The sequence below is a fragment of the Oncorhynchus nerka genome, linkage group LG7, assembly GCF_034236695.1.
Source record: "Oncorhynchus nerka isolate Pitt River linkage group LG7, Oner_Uvic_2.0, whole genome shotgun sequence".
NCBI lineage: Eukaryota > Metazoa > Chordata > Actinopteri > Salmoniformes > Salmonidae > Oncorhynchus > Oncorhynchus nerka.
Window position 1 is genome coordinate 49,581,871 of NC_088402.1, and position 21,794 is coordinate 49,603,664.

The 21,794-nt window shown below is 45.3% G+C and overlaps 1 protein-coding gene across 2 annotated transcripts in view; it reads right to left on the minus strand.

Annotated features, from left to right (window-relative positions):
* LOC115131830 (glutamate receptor-interacting protein 2-like) overlaps positions 1-21,794 on the minus strand; it is a 74,531-nt gene that overhangs the window by 50,679 nt on the left and 2,058 nt on the right. For both annotated transcript variants that reach the window (XM_065020576.1, XM_029663852.2), the window contains exons 2-6: positions 19,967-20,047; positions 17,855-17,990; positions 9,116-9,261; positions 8,392-8,478; positions 8,225-8,300 (exon numbers count right to left, since the gene is read on the minus strand). In XM_065020576.1, coding sequence (XP_064876648.1) covers positions 8,225-8,300; positions 8,392-8,478; positions 9,116-9,261; positions 17,855-17,990; positions 19,967-20,047 — 526 coding nt within the window. The remainder of the gene's footprint in view (positions 1-8,224; positions 8,301-8,391; positions 8,479-9,115; positions 9,262-17,854; positions 17,991-19,966; positions 20,048-21,794) is intronic.

Consider the following 21,794-nt stretch of genomic DNA (forward strand, 5'->3'; position numbering starts at 1 on the left):
ATGTTTAACTTACAATTTCAATCCATCTAATTAAATAGGATCCACAGATTGCGAGTTGAAGATAAAATCTTTTACGAAGAGCATTAGTATATTAGTAATTTACTGACTCGGTCTCTCCAGATATCCTAACATAACTATTTCTAGGGTCAATTTTAGATCAATGCTATGCATTTTCAGCAATTCCTGAACCTGAGACCAGAAACAGGGTACCTGAGGGCAATACCAAAATAAATGGTCTATTGATTCTGTATCCTCACAACAAAATCTGCAGATCTTTGATGATTATATGCCCCAAATATTCAACATTGTGTTGGTGACAAGATTTCTATATAATCATTTTAGCTGAAAAGCACAAAGTCTTGAATATTGCGTTGTTTTATATATCAACTCATACACCCTGTACCATGGAATCAGTACATAAAAAATCTCTTCCCAACTATTTTGCAATGTGTATGGCACAGTTGTTAGCATCCTGGTCCTCAAATGAAACTGGTATACTTTCCTATTTATGCTATTTTTATTCCTCTGCCAGATTTGATCCTTTATATAGGACAGACAGACCAGTTCCCTACCTCCTCCCGCTGCCACCTGCCTCCTCCATTTTTGGCGTAGTGCTGTAATCAATTGGTTGCACTCTTGAATTGAGCAGACCTTACGGTACAATTGTGATAACTGTGCAAAATACCCTTTTCAAACATCTTTCCCATAAATACAAGTATTTTATCAACCAGCGCATTTGAGTTCAGCCATAATATTTGTTGTAATATTTGTTCTATCTTTTCACAGGGATGAAATTGTAGCCAGCTCTGCAAAGCTTGTTTGAAAAGGAGTGATACTTTGAAAAAAGTATAATTTTCAATTAATCGAAAATGAGACATGGCAGTCTGCAAAAAGGCCATTTTTAAACAATGGATGAGCTTTTCTTAGTAATCTACTTGAGAACCATTTTGGGTTCAAGTAAAACTTTTGAATAAGTGAAGCTTTTATAGAGAGAGGTTTAGTGCTTTTATATTTAATAATCTCAACCCACCCAATTCATATTCATGATATAGATAGGCACGCTTTATTTTGTCTGGTTTAGCGTCCCAGATGAAGTGAAATATATTTTGCTCATTTGATTTGGCAGCACCATAAGAAAGTGAGTAGACTGAGATATGACTAAGGAGTTAATCAGGGCAATTCTTCCATAAATAGACAGGTATTTACCTCGTCATGGTTGCAGGATCATGTCTATTTTTACAAGTTTTCTATTGAAATTTATTGTGGAGAGCTTATTTATATCTTTTGTGATATGAATACCAAGTATGTCTACTTCACCATCAGCCCATTTTATAGGTAAACTGCAAAGTAATGTTAGTTGTATTTTTTAAATATCCAATACGTAATATTGTACACTTATCATAATTAGGTTTTAGTCCAGTGAGCACAGAATAGTTATCTAGATCTTCAATGAGACATTGCAGGAATCTAGCTTGTGGACTTAATATAACATTTGAGTCATCGGCACCTTTGTTTTAAGCCTTGGATTTCTAATCCTCTCATGTTGTTGTTGGATCTGATTTTAATTGGTAGCATTTCGATGGCCATAACGAATAGATATGGTGACAGTGGACACCCTTGTTTAACTCCTCTTGACAATTCAAAACTCTGAGAAGTAGCCGTTATTTACTATTTTACACCTGGGGCTGCTATACATTATTTTTTACCCATTTTATAAGAGAATCACCGACATTTTTTAAAATCCAGGCATTTATAAATAAAATCCAATCTTACTTTATCAAATGCCTTTTCAAAATCCGCCATGAATACCAGGCCTGGCTTCTTAGATGTTTCATGATGTTCTATTATTTCTAGTAGTCGTATATTATGTCCAATGTATCGTCCATGTAAAAAACCTGTCTGATCAGGATGAACAATACCTGGTGAAACCCTTTTAATTCTACGTGCTATGCATTTTGCATTACAACTTTGAAGAGTAAGGCGCCTCCAATATTTTTTTTTGTTACAGACTGGGTCTTTATATTTGCCATCTGGGTCTTGTTTTAATAATAGAGAAATCAGACCTTCCTGTGGAGTACCTGACAAACCATTTCTATAGGAGTAGTTAAAACAACCTAGCAATGGCGCTTTTAGTATACAATACTTATTTTCCACCATAATTTGCAAATAAATTCATAAAAAATCCTACAATGTGATTTTCTGGATTTTTTTCTAATTTTGTCTGTCATAGTTGAAGTGTACCTATGATGAAAATTACAGGCCTATCTCATCTTTTTAAGTGGGAGAACTTGCACAATTGGTGTCTGACTAAATACTTTTTTGCCCCACTGTATAAACTTATAGACAAATAAATAAAAAAGATAGACAAACAATAAACATATTAAATTATTAAACTGTTCGACAAGAGAGTGTGACACAGCACAGGCAATGACAAAGATCATTAGCACCATTAGTACCAACATTAGAAGTCACTACAATAATATACAGCTCTGGGAAAAATTAAGAGACCAGTCCAAATTAAGAGACCAGTCCAAATTAAGAGACCATTCTTAATTTTTTCCAGAGCTGTATTAATGTAGCATACTGATACACTAATGATAGTGAGTATGATAATAGAGTATTTTCTTTACAAAGAAAGCAGCAGCAGCACTAGAAAGGTGGAGAAGGAAGCAGCAGCGGCAGCACTAGAGAGGTGGAGAAGGAAGCAAGCAGCAGCACTAGAGAGGTGGAGAAGGAAGCAGCAGCAGCACTAGAGAGGTGAAGAAGGAAGCAGCAGCAGCACTAGAGAGGTGGAGAAGGAAGCAGCACTAGAAAGGTGGAGAAGGAAGCAGCAGCAGCACTAGAAAGGTGGAGAAGGAAGCAACAGCAGCACTAGAAAGGTGGAGAAGGAAGCAGCAGCAGCACTAGAAAGGTGGAGAAGGAAGCAGCAGCAGCACTAGAAAGGTGGAGAAGGAAGCAGCAGCAGCACTAGAAAGGTGGAGAAGGAAGCAGCAGCAGCACTAGAAAGGTGGAGAAGGAAGCAGCAGCAGCACTAGAAAGGTGGAGAAGGAAGCAGCAGCAGCACTAGAAAGGTGGAGAAGGAAGCAGCAGCAGCACTAGAAAGGTGGAGAAGGAAGCAGCAGCAGCACTAGAAAGGTGGAGAAGGAAGCAGCAGCAGCAGCACTAGAAAGGTGGAGAAGGAAGCAGCAGCAGCACTAGAGAGGTGGAGAAGGAAGCAGCAGCAGCACTAGAGAGGTGGAGAAGGAAGCAGCAGCAGCACTAGAGAGGCGGAGAAGGAAGCAGCAGCAGCACTAGAAAGGTGGAGAAGGAAGCAGCAGCAGCACTAGAGAGGTGGAGAAGGAAGCAGCAGCAGCACTACAGAGGTGGAGAAGGAAGCAGCAGCAGCACTAGAGGTGGAGAATGAAGCAGCAGCAGCACTAGAGCTTCAGGTGCTCCTGCAGAACTGGAGATGGTGGTCAGTTCAGAGTCAGACTCAGAGCAGGAACCTTCAGGTACAACTTCAGAGCACAAACCTAAACATGTAGGCTATGATTTTAGATGAATATGTGCTTTATTTATGAGATTATCAGTAGGGACATACAATCGATGACTGCACAAGTAATACAAGTTTAAATTGAGGTTATCTACAATGTTAATCTCATTCTGCAGAGCAACCAGATGTGCAGAGAGATAGAGACGTTCAGAGCCCAGTACAGGGAAAATAGAAAGGGACAGCGAAAGCACTGAAAATACATTTGATTATTTTTCCCGTCCTCAGTCCAAGGACTTTGACTTATTTGTTCTGTACCACCCAAAACAAACCCCTCAAAATAGTTATTCCCAATGTATTCCACTCCAAAGATGTCACAAACAGACTGACATATAATGAAGTAACTCACACCTTGTTCTGCTCAGTATGTCTTGCATTCGCAAAACCTTCAACCAGTGATAGGGCATTTGTCAAAGGAGGCATGCAGGCCTGGAAACATGCCCATCAGAGAGTACAGGAACATGAGAGAAGCAAGACCCATAGAGAAAGTGCAGAAGCCTTTTTCCTCAGAGCCAGCAAAGCAGACATCCGTACCCTTCTGAGTGATAAGCAAATGTCAGTTCAACGAGACCAGGCCAGAAAGAGGAAACAAGTTATGGAACGTGTGATTGATGTATTTAAAGTTCTTGGTAAATGTGGGCTTGGAAAACATGGCCGTCAATCATGGCAAATTTCTTGAGCTTATATTGTTGCTAAGCAAATATGACGTCTGCCTACAAGAGCATGTTAGTGCATTGAGAAGAGCAAGAAGCAGATGGGAAGTAAAGGAAGAGGGTCCTTGGTAACTATGACGTCCAAAACAACAGCAAATAAAGTAATTGAAGTCATCAGAATGTTGATTCAGCAAACAATTGCTGTTGAATTGAGAAAGGCAGGGATGTTCTCAATACAAATGGACATAACACAGGATTTAACTTCCAAAGACCAGTGTGCAGTAGGTCTGTGATATGTCACTGATGTTGTCCATGTGAGACTCATTGCGGTCATTGTGAGTCATCGACTGGACAGTACTTTGTGGACCTTGTGAAACAGACCCTTGAAGATGGACATAGATATCAAACAGTGTGTTGGTAATGCAACAGATGGAGCAGCTAATATGCAGGGACTGTACAGGGGCTTCTCTGTGTCGCTCACAGGAGAGTCTCCTGACCAAGTACACATAAGGTGTTACTCACATGTCCTCAACATTGTGCTAACCTACACCACTGGGGTTGTTATGGCAAGTGAATCCCTTTCCTCACTACTGAATGACATTACAGCGTTCGTTCGAGATTCCTACAAGCACAGGAAGCTATGGGAGGAAACCAGTGAGGACAGGAGATACAGACGGCTTGATGTCATTCGTGAAACACGCTGGTGGGCCAAAGACGAGGCCTTGAGGAATGTATTTGGAAGCTTTGCAAAGCCTGACCGTGCACTTGGACGTGGATGTGGTCATCACTATGGAAAGAATTGAACAGCATGTGACCATAAAACCTGCCATCCGAAGCAGGGCCCAAGGGTACAAGGATGCTCTCCTAAAGTATGAAACCATACTTACAGCTGAGGTTTTTCTCAGCATTTTTTAGCAGACGTCCCCTCTCTCTAAATACTTGCAAACAAGTGGCATGGATATCGTAATAGCACCACACTTGGTGACGGGAACGGAGGATAACCTGAGAAAGTGTGCCCGAGACTTTGTGGGTGTGAAGAGGGCAGCAGACGACTTTGATGAGTGGGCCAATGGCATTCTGGAGGAGCAGCAGGACTGTGATGCCGAAGCTCAGACTGCTATCCCAGAGAAGAGAACAACAACAGGAAAAAGAAGAGAAAACCAGGTGAGTTGATGAGCCCATAGCCAATGCAGACATGGATTACAAAATCAAGATCCACAATGTGGTACTGGACACTGTTGTTGAAAGTATTCACCGCCGTTATGCAGCAAATGCAGCGTTGTGTGCAGATGTCTCCTGCATGAATCCAAAGCATTTTCCTGAGATCAGAGAAAAGAGCCTTCCAAAGACAACCATGAAGGAGCACAGCAAATGCTTCCTGGAAATTGATGAACGTGCCACTGTTGAGGCATTCAGCCTTGCACAACAGTGGGAAAGACTGAAACAGTCAGCATTGGAGGAGTACAACACCAGGGCCGCCGCCGCCAGTGCTGAATCAGGGGAAGGCTTTGAGGATCCTGATGAAAGTGTGGAGTTGGTGAGCAGAAGTTGTTCCACATGTAAAAACTGCCCGATATGCTGCTACCTTCTCCTGTCTCAGTACAATCTGCTCACAGATGCTTATCACATCATTGATTTGGGCTACAAGTTCCACCTTACCCTATCCATCACTCAGGTGGCTTGTGAGAGGACCTTCTCCACCCTGAAATTCATGAAGAACCGCCTAAGAATCTCCCTCACTCAAGAGAACCTTGAAGCGTTCCTTTTGATGGCAACAGAGAAGGAGATTCTTATGGGACTTGACAAAGATGACATCATTGACAAGATGGCAGAGAGCAGTGAGTTAGCACGCCGCCTACTGGTTTACTAGTGGTAATTACTTTCTGGTTACTCTGAAGTAGCTATGCTATGACTCTTCCTTGACAGGCTGACAAGGGTGAAAGAACATTTGCTGTGAGTTAAAGCTTTTCTACAGAGGCATGTTTTTTGGATTTTCATATTATACTTGCAGTTATGAAACCAATGTTAAATTTCATTGACTCAGTGTATAGATATGTTTATTTTTGTGCTGTTTGCTTTATGGACACAAGTGAGTGAACATTGTAATCTAAACATTTTTGTAGAGGAGTGCTTTTTCGACTTTTGTATTATACTTACATTGTTGTAGCTTATGTTCAAGTTCAGTGGATGTGTGTGTGTGAAGTTTTTTGATACTTTGATATGCTTGAACATAAAGATAATCATTTAAACATTTGAGCTAACTCTGTATATCTCATTCTCTTTTTAAAAAGTGTAGGCTAATTGTTTTGTGTGTCTAGCCTTGTATATTTGTATGTGCTATGATTGATGTATTCTTAGTGAGTTTTTGAGGGTGCACCCATAGCCATAGCATACCTTGAAAACTCAGTGTTCAGATAGGCTACTTGTTGATCAGTTCCAAATGTTTGTATTTTGTAATGTGGATAACTTTCATCCCAGATGAACAAAGTGGCCAAGTGTAAAACTAGTTTGGTACCTGTTACACAACAAACAGGGTTAGCCTACAAAATTAGCTGTCTGGTGGTTTGCGTGAACAGGGTGACCTGGGAAGGAGTCAGATTCCTGGCCATAATTATTGTTTCAGTCCATCCCTGACCTCCTCACACAACTCTTCCAGTGTTGCATGGATTCCAGCCAGAACACTAGCCTCAACTTCAACGGTAAGTCAATCGTCCGTGTCTGTAGATTAATCTGTTTTTCTTTTTTTTGTCGGGTTAAAGGTAGTCGAATCTTTCCATGATGGAGTATGTTGCTCCTCCATAGCGTAAAGCTGTTGATACTAGTCAATTTCCCTCAGGATCTCCTTAGTATCCAGGTTAGCTCGTTATTGCAATCAATTGTTTTACGAAAACGATAACAATGAGTCTTTCCCACGACGACAACAGGTGTCTCTAGTACAGCCAGCTAGCACTCGCAGAATCCACACAAAAAAATGGAACACAAACTTGCAGTCCCAGCCGTAATGGCTAACCACGTCGTGGAATCCTTAGCAACAAAACTTTCGTTCTGATTAAAATCGATTTAATAAAAGCATTTTAATATCAACCACAAACCGAGTATAGACAGTACAATGTTCTGTTGCGCTCTGACAACGTATCTGATGACGTAAACCTGTGACTAATGTCATGACGTGGCCCTCTTTGGGTATAGCGCGCCTTCCCTCTCTCTCTCTCTCGCCTGCACCCAGGCTGCTGTTATCTCAGGTCGTAAATTCCTGGAGGAGACTCTCTTCCTCATGGCCAGACAGTATAGAGAGAGAAAAGGTTTCACAGGAGAACAAAGGAATTTCTTCCACATCACAGAACCTGAGAACTGAACAATATTCATGTTCTGGAGAATGTATAAACAGTCGGTGAAATAGCCAGCTACGAACTGGTCCATTTTGATCAATTTTGTGAAACTCATGAGAGACGATACAGCCACATTACCATAACCCTGTTTATACAAGAGTCCCAGTTATGAGTCTTGCATCTAATTGTTGTATAAAATGTTTACATACACTTCTGACTTAAACTGTATGTAGCCAAGTTATTGTTACTCGTGCATTTATTCCTTGTGTTATTGTTTGTATAATGCTTTTCTCTGCACTGTTGGGAAGGGCCCGTAAGTAAACGTTTCACTGTGAGTTTACACCTGTTGTTTACCAAGCATTTGAGAAATAATATCATCATCAATATCATTATCAATATCATAATATCATAATGTATAATGCTATTTTATTTATTTGAAATGTGAATCACATGAAATGTGTTTTAAAACTGCTAAAATGGCTAAATGTGTAGAATTGCAGAAAATGCCCTTTAAAGCTTCACCTTTTTCTCTGCGCCACCAAGAGGGGAACCCCTAAAATGTTTGCCAGTGAGTTGTGAGAGGCCCCCAACTAAATCTTGCTCCGAGCCCCCAAAATTATAGAAACATCCTTGCGCTTACTAATGTGAAATTACTCATGAGGGTATAAGCATGTGTGCACGCACACAGTCTTATCTCTTCTGCATGTCTTTACCGATCAGCTGGACCCCCATGCCGTACGTAGGTCACTACCAAAGGACGAGACCTGTGCCAGTCTTCATGGAACCCTCCTAGAACAACAGAACACAAACCAGCTCTAGCGCAATCTTTCATCCTTTCCCACCCTTTAATACACATTCTAACAGACTTGATGATGCCCACCTCTCATGACGAATCCAAAGCTGTTGCCCTCCTTGTATAGGCACACCTCTATAGTCTTAGCTATAACACTTGTGGGAGTGTTCTGGACTGAAAACAGAGAGGGAAAGTAGTTCAGAGTTTAGACACAATAACAGAATCAGACCAACACCATCTTAGGACAAAAACCCAATCACCATTGCAAAAACACAGTGGCATGAAGGTTTTATCCACCTTTAAAATAATGGAACATTGTAAGATAGTGTTAACTGCAACCCACTCACTGCCAGAGGTACAACCTATTGCTGGGTAGCTGTTTTGGAGGTTGAATCCTTATAAGTCACCACTGGATCATCCAGTGGAGGCTGGTGAAGGGAGGACGGCTCATGGCTAGAATAAATTGAAATTTATCGAAGACATAAAACACATCCCACGTTCCATTTTGGCCATTATAATGAGCACATCCTACAATTGAAAGTGACACCAGCCTCCAATGGGATAATCAATTATTTGTTTACTTTTTGGGTCACAGTCCAGAAATAGATGAGCTAGTACTGTACTGGAATAACATCCGATGGTAAGAATATAACAACAGAGAGAACTGGAGGCTTTTCAGCCAAGAACAAAAGCAAGATATGTTGACCTGATCTGCAATATCGTATATGTAATTTGAAATGCAAAGACATGGACATAACATAACTACTAACAGCAGCCCAGAGGCAGACCTACACACTAGAAGTGCTCGTACCAAAAGGAGGTAGTTCGTATTCCACTTCCAGAACCACACGCTCTCCTATGTTCTTCAGCAGGCTGATGATCTCATCGTGGCGGAGCTTGGACAGGTTGATGCCGTTCACTGACTTGATGTAGTCTCCCACATTCAGCTGGTCACTCCTGTGCAGACAGGAGGATGGATTAACAATCGAAAATGTTGGTTGATGAGTAGGGCCAGGAGTTTTCCTGACCATGTCACTTAGCCAGGAATAACTCTGGGTTGGGTCACATGCTTTGGAAAAACTCCTGGCCCTACTCATAATGATACTCTCAAAACAACATCTCATGTCCTGATGGCTTGTGTATTTTCATCTTTGCCCTGTCATGAACACTGTTTGGCACCTTTGTAGCATATTTGTAACACAAGCTATATTCATGTAAATCGTTGCTATTGCGATGGACAAGAAGAACGGGTGCTAAGAAGTAGTGCTAAACATTCTCCAGTCAGACAAGGAGAGAGATGTTGCACATGGTGTCTCTCATGTGACATTGTGTGTCAACATGAAGCTCATTTAGATGCTATTTAAATAGATGTACTGCTCTGCTACACCTCTGGGCTACTGACAATTGCTAGTGATGCAGGACACACACATCCGCATCAGTTAACCAAACACGGTCATACGTTCTCATCTCAACATAGATATACGCTGAGTGTAAAAAAACATTAGGAAGAACTTCCTAATATTTAGTTGGACCCTCTTTTGCCATCAGAACAGCCTCAATTCATCGGGGCATGGACTCTACAAGGTGTCAAAAGCGTTCCACAGGGATGCTAGCCCATGTTGACTCCAATGCTTCTAACAGTTGTGTAAGGTAGGCTGGATGTGCTTTGGGTGGTGGACCATTCTTGATATACCAGGGAAACCGATGAGCGTGAAAAACCCAGCAGTGTTGTAGTTCTTGAAACACTCAGACCGGTGTGCCTGGCACCTACTACCATACCCTGTTCAAAGGACACTTACAGTGCATTCGGAAAGTATTCAGACCCTTTGACTTTTTACACATTTTGTTACGTTACAGCCTTGTTCTAAAATGGATAACAAACAAAAAAATCCCCAATCTACACACATTACCCCATAATGACAAAGCAAAAATAGATTTTCATAAAATGAAATTAAAAACTGATATCACATTTACATAAGTATTCAGACCCTTCACTCAGTACATTGCTAAAGCGCCTTTGGGAGTGATTAAAGTCTTGAGTCTTCTTGAGTATGACGCTACAAGCTTGGCACACCTGTATTTCAGTAGTTTCTCCCATTCTTCTTTGCAGATCCTCTCAAGCTCTGTCAGGCTGGATGGAGAGCGTCGCTGCGCAGCTATTTTCAGTTCTCTCCAGAGATGTTCGATCGGGTTCAAGTCCGGGCCACTCGAGGACATTGAGACTTGTCCCGAAGCCACTCCTGCATTGTCTTGGTTGTGTGCTTAGGGTCGGAGTCATGTTGGAAGGTGAACCTTCGACCCAGTCTGAATTCCTGAGTGCTCTGTAGAAGGTTTTCATCAAGGATCTCTCTGTACTTTGCTTCGTTAATCTTTCCCTCGGTCCTGACTATTCTCCAAGTCCCTGCTGCTGAAAAACATCCCCACAGCAGAGATGCCGCCACCACCATGCTTCGCCGTAGGGATGGTGCCAGGTTTCCTCCAGACGTGACTCTTGGCATTCAGGCCAAAGAGTTCAATCTTGGTTTCATCAGACTAGAGAATCTTGTTTCACATAGTCTGATTGTCCTTTAGGTGCCTTTTGGCATACTCCAAGCGGGCTGTCATGTGTTATTCGCTAAGGACTGGCTTCTGTCTGGCCACTCTACCATAAAGGCCTGATTGGTGGAGTGCTGCAGAGATGGTTGTCCTTCTGGAAGGTTCTCCCATCTCCACAGAGGAACTCTGGAGCTCTGTCAGAGTGACCATCGGGTTCTTGGTAACCTCCCTGACCAAGGCCTTTGTCCCCGATTGCTCAGTTTGGCCGGGCGGCCAGCTCTAGGTACACACTTGGAGGTTCCAAACTTCTTCCATTTAAGAATAATGGAGGCCACTGTGTTCTTGGGGACCTTCAATGCTGCAGACGTGTTTTGACACCCTTCCCAAGATCTTTGCCTAGACACAATCCGGTCTCTGACCTCAATGGACAATTTCTTTGACCTCATGGTTTTTGCTCTGATGCACTGTCAACTGTGGTACCTTTATATAGACTGGTGTGTGCCTTTCCAAATCATGTCCAATCAATAGAATTGACCACAGGTGCAGTCCAACCAAGATGTGGAAACATCTCAAGGATGATCAATGGAATCAGGATGCACCTGAGTTCAATTTCGAGTCTCATAAGCAAAGCGTCTGAATACTTATGTAAATACGTTATTTCTGTTTTAATTTTTAAGAAATGAGCAAAAATGTCTAAAAACCTGTTTTTGTCATTACGGGGTATTGTGTGCAAAAACAATTTGTATCAATTTTAGAAAAAGTCTAACATAGCAATATGTGGAAAAAATCAAGGGGTCTGAATACTCCCGAATGAACTGTAAATATTTTGTCTTGCCCGTTCACTTTATGAATGGCACACATACACAAACCATGTCTCAATTAAAAATCCTCCTCCGACCCTTCATCTACACTGATTGAAGTGGATTTAAGTGACAACAATAAGGGAACATAGATTTCAAGCTGATTCACCTGGTCAGTCTTTGCCATGGAAAGAGCAGGTGTTCCTAATGTAGTGTACACTCAGGGTTTACTGTATACGAGACCTACAAACCAGCAAAGAGGCCAATGTTGTAAAGGTTATAATGGTGAGAAGCTGTTCATCAATATTATGATTGTCATGTCTAGTCCTCCGATCACATTCTACACTGAGACACCTCGGTGGTGTCACGAGTCCAACCGAGGGTGGTTTCCCTTCCCGGGCGGGTGGTGCTCGGCGGTCGTCGTCACCTGCCTATTAGCTGCCACTGATTGTCTTTCCTCCCCCTCCTTGTATGTTTATTGGTAGCACCTGTTTATGTATGATTAGTTTGTCTTTATTAGACAGCCGGCCCGCCTGGTTGTTGTGCGGGATTATTTCAGTGTAACCTTCGGCTCTGTTGTAGAGGTACGTGTTAGTGCCTGGTCGTGATTTTTCCGTTGTACATTTTCATTCCCTGTGTTTGGGGCCGTTACTATTGTGAGCACCCTGTGGTGCGTTGGTGCTATTAAAGACGCACAGCATTGCACTCTCTGTCTCCTGCGTTTGACTTCACACCCACGACACCCGGAGCATTACAGAATCCCGCACCAAACAAATTGAATGGAGTCAGCAGGAGCAGCAGCCAACCCTCTCCCATCGATGGAGGAACGGGTTCTCCACCGTCCTCCATCGGATCGGATCCGCGATGGATCAAGTGATGGAGAGAATGGACCGATGGAAGAGGAGTGGTCTCCTCTCTCCACCTTCGGCACCCCCGCCTCCGGACTCCCCATCTCCCGACTCCAGCACCCTCCGTCTGACGCTACCGAGGGCTTATGATGGAGCGGCGGCGGGTTGCCAGGGGTTTCTGCTTCAGCTGGAGCTATACCCTGCCACCGTCAGACCCACTCCCTCAGGAGCGGAGAGGGTGAGTGTCCTCATCTCCTGACTCACGGGTCGTGCTCTGGAGTGGGCGAACGCAGTCTGGAATGGCCCAGACTCAGCGCGGGAGCACTACCCAGAGTTTTCCCGACGCTTCCGTGCCGTGTTTAATCACCCTCTAGATGGCTGAGCGGTGGGAGAACGACTATTTCATCTCAGGCAGGAATGGAGGAGCGCCCAGGATTACGCGCTGGAGTTCCGGACCTTGGCAGCCGGATCTGGGTGGAACGACAGGGCCCTTATGGACCACTACAGGTGTAGTCTCCGAGAGGACGTCCGCCGGGAGTTAGCGTGTCGGGACACCACTCTGTCACTGGATCAGCTGATTGACATGTCCATTCGACTGGACAATCTGCTGGCTGCCCGCGGGCGTTCAGAGAGGGTCCTGTGCGTTCCACCACCCAGCCCCTCCGCTCCCATTCCGATGGAGTTGGGAGGGCCTGCGCCGAGGGGTACCGGAGGAGGAGGCCTTCCCTGCACCAACTGTGGTCGGAGAGGACACACGTCTGATCGGTGCTGGGGGGGTCCGTCTGGGAGTAGAGATGGCAGGTGGAACGCTTCTCGGTCATCCCAGGTGAGTCAGCATCAAACTCACCCAGGACCCCCTGTTGGCCACATGTTTGTCTTAACCTTTTTTCTTCACTTTTCTCCCTCTTCCCAGCATAGGGCGCTAGTCGATTCAGGCGCAGCTGGGAACTTTATGGATTGCGGACTCGCCCTTAAGTGAGGAGTTCCGCTGGTGCCGATAGATTCTCCTTTCCCCGTGCACTCCCTAGATAGCCGGCCATTAGGGTCAGGGATGGTCAGGGAGACCACGGTCCCACTGGACATGGTGACGCAGGGGAATCATAGGGAGCGTATCAGTTTCCAGTGGTGCTGGGGACTCCCTGGCTGGCCCGGCACAATCCTAAAATTTCGTGGAGACAGGGGGTTCTCCAGGGGTGGTCAGAGGAGTGTTCTGGAAGGTGTTTGGGAGTTTCCATCGGTGCCACGTCGGTGGAGAGTCCAGACCAGGGTTCCACGGTGTGCATTCCCCCCGAGTATGCCCATTTGGCAATCGCTTTCTGTAAAGTGAAAGCGAATAAATTACCACCTTATCGACCGGGAAGGGATTGTACGATAGATCTCCAGGTAGACGCTGCGCTTCCCAAGAGTCACGTGTACCCGCTGTCCCAGGAGGAGACGTTGGCAATGGAGACATATGTCACGGAGTAGCTGGGACAGGGGTACATTCGGCCCTCCATTTCACCCGTCTCCTCGAGTTTCTTTTTTGTGAGGAAAAATGAGGGAGGTTTGCGTCCGTGTATTGATTATAGAGGTCTAAACGCCATCACAGTGGGGTATAGTTACCCTCTACCTCTCATCGCTACGGCGGTGGAATCATTCCACGGAGCGCAGTTCTTCACAAAACTGGATCTCAGGAGAGCGTATAGTCTGGTGCGTATTCGGAAGGGAGAAGAGTGGAAAACCGCATTTAGTACCACATCAGGCCACTATGAGTACCTCGTCATGCCGTATGGGTAAAAAAATGCTCCAGACGTTTTTCAATCCTTTGTAGACGAGATTCTCAGGGACCTGTGCGGGCAGGGAGTGGTTGTTTATATCGATGACATTCTGATCTACTCGGCCACTCACACCGCGCATGTGTCTCTGGTGCGCATGGTGCTTGGTAGACTGCTGGAGCATGACCTATACGTCAAGGCTGAGAAATGCGTGTTCTCTAAACGAGCCGTCTCTTTTCTGGGATATCGCATTTCCACCTCGGGGGTAGTGATGGAGGGCGACCGCATTAGGGCCGTGCGTAATTGGCCGACTCCGACCACGGTAAAGGAGGTGCAGCGGTTTTTGGGTTTTGCCAACTACTACCGGAGGTTTATCTGGGGTTTTGGCCAGATAGCGGCTCCCATTACCTCACTGCTGAAGGGGGCCCGGTGCGGTTGCAGTGGTCAGCAGAGGCGGACGGAGCATGCAACAAGTTGAAGGCGCTGTTCACTGATGCGCCCGTGTTGGCGCATCCGGACCCCTCTCTAGCATCCTCGGTGTCCAGCGGGGCGAAGGTACGTGCCGCTTGGTGTTTGGGACAAACTGATTCGGTGGGCTCATGTCCTACCCTCCTCGGGTCACCCTGGGGTGACGAGGACAGTGAGGAGCCTTCAGGGGAGGTATTGGTGGCCTACTTTGGCTAAGGACGTTAAGGGGTATGTCTCCTCCTGTTCAGTGTGCGCTCAGAGTAAGGCTCCTAGGCACCTTCCTAGAGGGAAGTTACAACCCCTCCCCGTTCCACAGCGGCCATGGTCACATCTGTCCATAGATTTCCTGACCGATCTTCCGCCGTCTCAGGGGAACACCACGGTTCTAGTGATTGTGGATCGGTTCTCTAAGTCCTGCCGTCTCCTCCCGTTGCCCGGTATCCCTACAGCCCTACAGACTGCGGAGGCGTTATTCACCCATGTCTTTCAGGCACTACGGGGTGCCAGAGGACATCGTTTCTGATCGGGGCCCCCAATTCACGTCTCGGGTATGGAGAGCGTTCATGGAACGCTTGGGGCTCTCTGTCAGCCTGACCTCCGGTTATCACCCCGAGAGTAATGGGCAGGTGGAGAGAGTGAACCAGGAGGTGGGTAGGTTTCGGCACGATACATTCCCTGGGCTGAAATGGCTCAGAACTCACTACGCCACTCCTCTACTAACGTGTCCCCTTTTCAGTGTGTGTTGGGGTACCAGCCGGTCCTGGCACCATGGCATCCGAGCCAGACCGAGGCTCCTGCAGTGGAGGAATGGGTACAGCGCTCCAAGGAGACCTGGAGGGCCGTCCAGGAATCTCTACAACAAGCGAGTGGACGGCAGAAGAGGAGTGCTGACCGCCACCGCAGTGAGGCCCCCGTGTTTGTACCGGGGGACAGGGTCTGGCTCTCGACCCGAAACCTACCTCTCCGCTTGCCCTGCCGGAAGCTGGGTCCGCAGTGTGTAGGGCCCTTTAAAGTCCTGAGGAGAATAAACGAGGTGTGTTATCAATTACAACTCCCTTCCTATTATCGTATTAACCCCTTGTTTCATGTGTCTCTCCTCAGGCCAGTGGTAGCTGGTCCCCTGCAGGACAGTGAGGTGCCGGAGGTCCCTCCCCCCCCTCTGGACATCGAGGGGTCCCCGGCGTACACGATCCGGGCCATTCTGGACTCAAGACGCCGGGTGAGGGGCCTGCAGTACCTCGTGGACTGGGAGGGGTACGGCCCGGAGGAGAGGTGCTGGGTACCGATGGGGGACATCTTGAATCCATCCATGTTGAGGGATTTCCATCGCCTCCATCCGGATCGCCCTGCACCTCGTCCTCCGGGGCGACCTCGAGGCCGGTGTCGGCGCGCTGCGGGAGCCGCACGTTAGGGGGGGGGGGGTACTGTCACAAGTCCGACCGAGGGTGGTTTCCCTTCCCGGGCGGGTGGTGCTCGGCGGTCGTCGTCACCGGCCTATTAGCTGCCACTGATTGTCTTTCCTCCCCCTCCTTGTATGTTTATTGGTAGCACCTGTTTATGTATGATTAGTTTGTCTTTATTAGACAGCCGGCCCGCCTGGTTGTTGTGCGGGATTATTTCAGTGTGGGATTATTACAGTGTATCTGTTGTAGAGGTACGTGTTAGTGCCTGGTCGTGATTTTTCCGTTGTACATTTTCATTCCCTGTGTTTGGGGCCGTTACTATTGTGAGCACCCTGTGGTGCGTTGGTGCTATTAAAGACGCACAGCATTGCACTCTCTGTCTCCTGCGTTTGACTCCACACCCACGACACCCGGAGCATTACAGGTGGTGGCAGAAAGAATATTATATTCCAAGTATTTAATGTGTGTGTGTCAGTAGAGGCTAGCAGTCACATGATGCTTAGTCACTGAAGCATGAGTGCTTTCCACTGGGTTTTGCTCTCATGGCTGACAAATTAAATGAGCTGAATGTTAATTAGACTATCTGTACTAAAATAACATCGCTCCACTGTTACGGCTGTTGAAAGGAGTGGACTAAGGTGCAGCGTGGTGAGCGTACATGTTCTTTAATAAAGAAAAAGATGCCGGACAAAACAATACACACTACAAAACAAAACCGTGAAGCTTAAGGCTAAGTGCCATAAAGAATGTCAACTTCCCACCAAGACAGGTGGGAACAAAGGCACCTAAGTATGGTTCCCAATCAGAGACAACGATAGACAGCTGTCCCTGATTGAGAACCATACCTGGCCAAAATATAGAGATCGAAAATCATAGAAATGCTCACGCCCTGACCAAACCAAAATAGAGACATAAAAAGGATCTCCAAGGTCAGGGCGTGACATCCAAACTCCAAAATAGAAACATTACATCAAATCAAAGTTTATTTGTCACGTGCGCCAAATACAACAGGTGTAGTAGACCTTACAGTGAAATGCTTACCAACAGTGCAAAAAAGGTATTATGTGAACAATAGGTAAGTTAAGAAATAAAACAACAGTAAAAAGACAGTGAAAATTAACAGAGGGCTGTATACAGTGGCGAGGCTGCATACAGACACCAGTTAGTCAGGCTGATTCAGGTTACTATGCATATATGATGAACAGAGAGTTGCAGTACCGTAAAAGAGGGGGTGGTGGGTGGCAGAACACAATGCAGGTAGCCTGGTTAGCCAATGTGCGGGAGCACTGATGGTTGGTCGGGCCAATTGAGGTAGTATGTACAGTTAAGTTAAAGTGACTATGCATATATGATAAACAGAGAGTAGAAGCAGCGTAAAAGATTATGAATGCCAAGCGAATAGAGGCAATTAAATAAAGCAGGTAGTTGCTGAAAATGTTCTCTACATAAACTTAATACAAAATAAATCACTGTAGTAAAAGGTCATTTCATTTAGTTTGTGTGATTCGTGAGTAGGTGGGAACATCCATATTTATCTTGTTAATTAACAGAGGAGACTCTCTCATAGACTGTGTCCTGGTGTAATATCAGTTCCAGGCTAAACATCACCCAGTAAAAAGCTGATCTACTGCAGTGTCTATAATCCCTAGGTTAGGACGACATGTGTGGGTGGCGGGTAACACACACAGACACCTCGCTGCGGTTGCCTGGTTACAGATGTGTCATCCTAGCCAAGATCTCACCTGGCAGCTAGCCCACCTGGCCGCAGGTTTGACACTCTGGGCTTGCCGTCCTTATCGGACCCCCCGGAGATGGTGAGGCCCAGGCTGCTGCCTTCCCTTTTAATCAGGTCCAACGTGGTCATGCCCCAGTAGTCCTCTATAGACACACAGAAACAGACAGGAGGAACAGTGTCACAGAGTCAGCATCCTTCTGGTACACTGAGACGGTTTGTCTGAGCTGCTACAAACATGGATTGATTATCTCTGCCTCTATCATTCTGCTTCTATCATTCTGCCTCTTTCTCGCTCATTCTGACTAACTCTTTCGCTGCCTTTTCTATCTCTCCATCTCTGTCTCTTTCCCTCCCTCTCCTCTTTGGTAATGATGACATGGATGGGGTTAGCTCCATATTAACACAGTGCATTCAACATAATTGGGTGGAATTCAGTGGATGAATTGAAAATGTAAATCTTGACACAAAAGGGCAATTTTCTAGATTCCTAAATTATAATTTATTAATTTCCTGAACAGAATTGAGTTCAAATTGGGGTTGACCCTAACTGATGGCTAGCTAGCCGTAGTGCGTTTAGACGTTGTAGCTTACACTACATGAAAAAAGGTATGTGGACACCTGCTCGTCGAGCATCTCATTCCAAAAGCATGGACATTAATATAGAGTTGTTCCCCTTTGCCAGCCTCTTCTGGGAAGGCTTTCCACTAGATGTTGGAACATTGCTGCGGGGACTTGCTTCCATTCAGCCACAAGAGCATTAGTGAAGTTAGGCACTAATGTTTGGCGATTAGGCCTGGCTCACAGTCGGCGTTCCAATTCATCCCAAAGGTGTTCGATGGGGTTGAGGTCAGGGCTCTGTGCAGGCCAGTCAAGTTTTCCCACACTGATCTCAACATACAATTTCTGTATGGACCACACTTTGTGCACAGGGGATTTTCATGCTGAAACAGGAAAGGGCCTTCCCCAAACTGTTGCCACAGAGTTGGAAGCACAGAATTGTCTAAAATGTAATTGTATGATGTATCGTTAAGATTTCCCTTATCTGTAACTAAGGTGCCTAGCCCGAACCATGAAAAACAGCCCCAGACCATTACTCCTCCTCCACCAAACTTTAAAGTTGGCACTATGCATTGTGACAGGTAGCATTCTCAGATGGTGAAGCGTTATTCATCACTCCAGAGAATACGTTTCCACTGCTCCACTGAGTCCAATGGAGGCAAGCTTTCACCACTCCAGCTGACACTTGGCATTGGAGATGGAGATCTAAGGCTTGGAGATGGAGATGGAGATCTAAGGCTTGTGTGCGGCTGCTCGACCACGGAAACCCATTTCATGAAGCTCCCGATGAACAGTTCTAGTGTTGATGTTGTTTCCAGAGGCAGATTGGAACTCGGTAGTGAGTGTTCCAACCGAGGACAGACAATTTACCACGGTACGCGCCTCAGCACTCAGTGGTCCCATTCTGTGAGCTTGTGTGTCCTACCACTTCGCGGCTGAGCCGTTGTTGCTCATAGATGTTTCCACTTCATGATAACAGCACTTATAGTTGAACGGGGCAGCTTTAGCAGGGGAGAAATTTGACAAACTGACTTGTTGCAAAGGTGGCATCCTATGACGGTGCCACGTTGAAAGTCACTGAGCTCTTCAGTAAGGCCTTTCCACAGCCAATGTTTGTGTGTGGAGAATGCATGGCTGTGTGCTCGATTTTATACACCTGTTAGCAATGGGTGTGGCTAAAATGGCTTGAATCCACTAATTTGAAGGGGGTCAACATACTTTTGTATATATAGTGTATGTGCTTGGTTCCATTCTGTCTGGCTGCAGACACATTGTGCTGTTAAATGAAATCCACGAAGGGAAAGGATTCCTTTAGTCTCCAGCGACAGGCTACATAGGCATTTTCTCAATCTTATCTAAGCACTACAGTACCACATCTATCAGCCAATGTAGCGCAGACGTGATGGAACATGTGCAATCAAACAATCCCAGTGAAAAGCATGACTCTTGTGGATAGCTTTCCATCATGGAGAAAGGCTGAAGATATTGGACATGGTACCACAGAAGATACTGTAGAATGTAGAACGACTGAAAGTTACAGTAAGGTGTAATCACACTGTACCTTTAATACTGCGTCTCCTGAAGGTAAGGGCATGGTCGGTCCCTCCAGAGTCCTTGCTGCCCTTAGAGTATGGTCCATCATCTGGAATAATGAAAGGGACATTTGGTGAATCATCTGGAAGTTTGGAAAATTACTACAGTATGTGAGGAATGTGTGCATGCTGTTCCTTAGAGGAGAGGGGAATCTGACACCATCACATCCCCTGTCCACACACTGACAGCTGCCTGGGCCTTGTTTAACCCTTTGATCCCTATTAGAGGGAGTGTGAACATTAGAAAGAGGCACAACAGGAAGGAACTTCTCTAACAGGCCTACTAACTCAAAGAACACTGGCGGGTCAATCTCAGAGACCCGGAAGGTCTTCCTGCTGTTTCCATGGTAACAGTGGGAGGGGTAAAGAGATCAAGAAAGCTAGTTTTAGTGCGAGTAGTATGAACTTGTCCCAATAGACGCTTATCTAAAGATAATGTTGCCTTGTTCACCCTAATGGTTAAGATTTAGACTTGGAGGAGCTGATTGTGCGATGTGTCCACAGGCATCTTCTACCCGCGGTGAAACATGATGTCTGCACCAAGATGATGCATACAGTATACATTAGAGCTGGGAAATGCTCTTGAGGGAACACGATGTGGTTAAAGGACTGTTCAGGCATGTGAAGAATACAAACATTTTCAGTCAACGACAACAGCTGCTACAGAGGAAACCAGGAAATGTTCTCTGTTCCTCTGGGATCCTCTTTTTTACAGTGGGAGCCATTTCTGACACAGCACCGGCCCCAGATTTGCAGTGACCCTGCCCTGCTCTGCAATTTGAATCTGGATACAGCATGGGCATGTCAGCATTTCTGTCCACCGAGGACAAACTTTTCAACCAAATGACTTAAACATCATATTACACACTTAAGGAAAAGCTAAGCCAAAGTTGTTTAAAAAAACATTTGCGGAAAGCTAGGGCCTATGAGAGGTCCATCTATTTCAGCTGCTGCACTGACAGGTCGACTTCATACACCGTATGCTCCAAATATTCTGACATAAGCACTATTCTTACTATTGATTGAACGCAGCTCAGCCTTTCCACTCCCTTGCTGAGCTACACTGTACAATGTTACATGTAACACTCTTGGTAATGAAAAACAAAATGCAAATTTAGCCTAGTGATGTCCTGTTCATCAGCTTTAGGCAGGATTGTCATGATAGCGTGTGTAGGTGATATTTCTGTTCTATGTTGTCTACACTCAATTAACCATTCATCCACTTTTGTATCGCAACTAATCATCCCTCGTGCATAATATCACATGACCCTTAACTAAATTCACATCATCAATATTCAAATAGGGCCAGCCTTTGGTCAAAAAGGGAAAAATTCTCAATTTTCATTCTTGTCAGGCACAGGACTAATTGGCCCAAAGACAAAATAACATGGAGTGTATCTCAATAGCCTAAAATAGCTTAGTCACCTTTCTTTAATTTGCACAGATGTAAAAGAACAGGTGAAAACAGTTAGCTGGTACTGGTCGTTCACCTTTCCTACATTTTCAGATCAGTGCATTTGAAGTAAAGAGACGAGGAGAAGGAATGTCTCCATATCATAGAATTATGGAGGTTGATAAGCCACGTCTTAACTGTGGAAAATATGCAGACATAATATAAAAATGAAACATAATGAGAGTTTACAAAAAGAAAACGCAAGGGCTTGCAGGAATATGCATACAACGATAATGTACACTTCCTTGCACAAATATCCTGTTCAACAACCTTAGGGCATAAGTGCACGGCGGCCACGCACACACATACACACACACACACACAGTGTGAATCAACAAAGACAC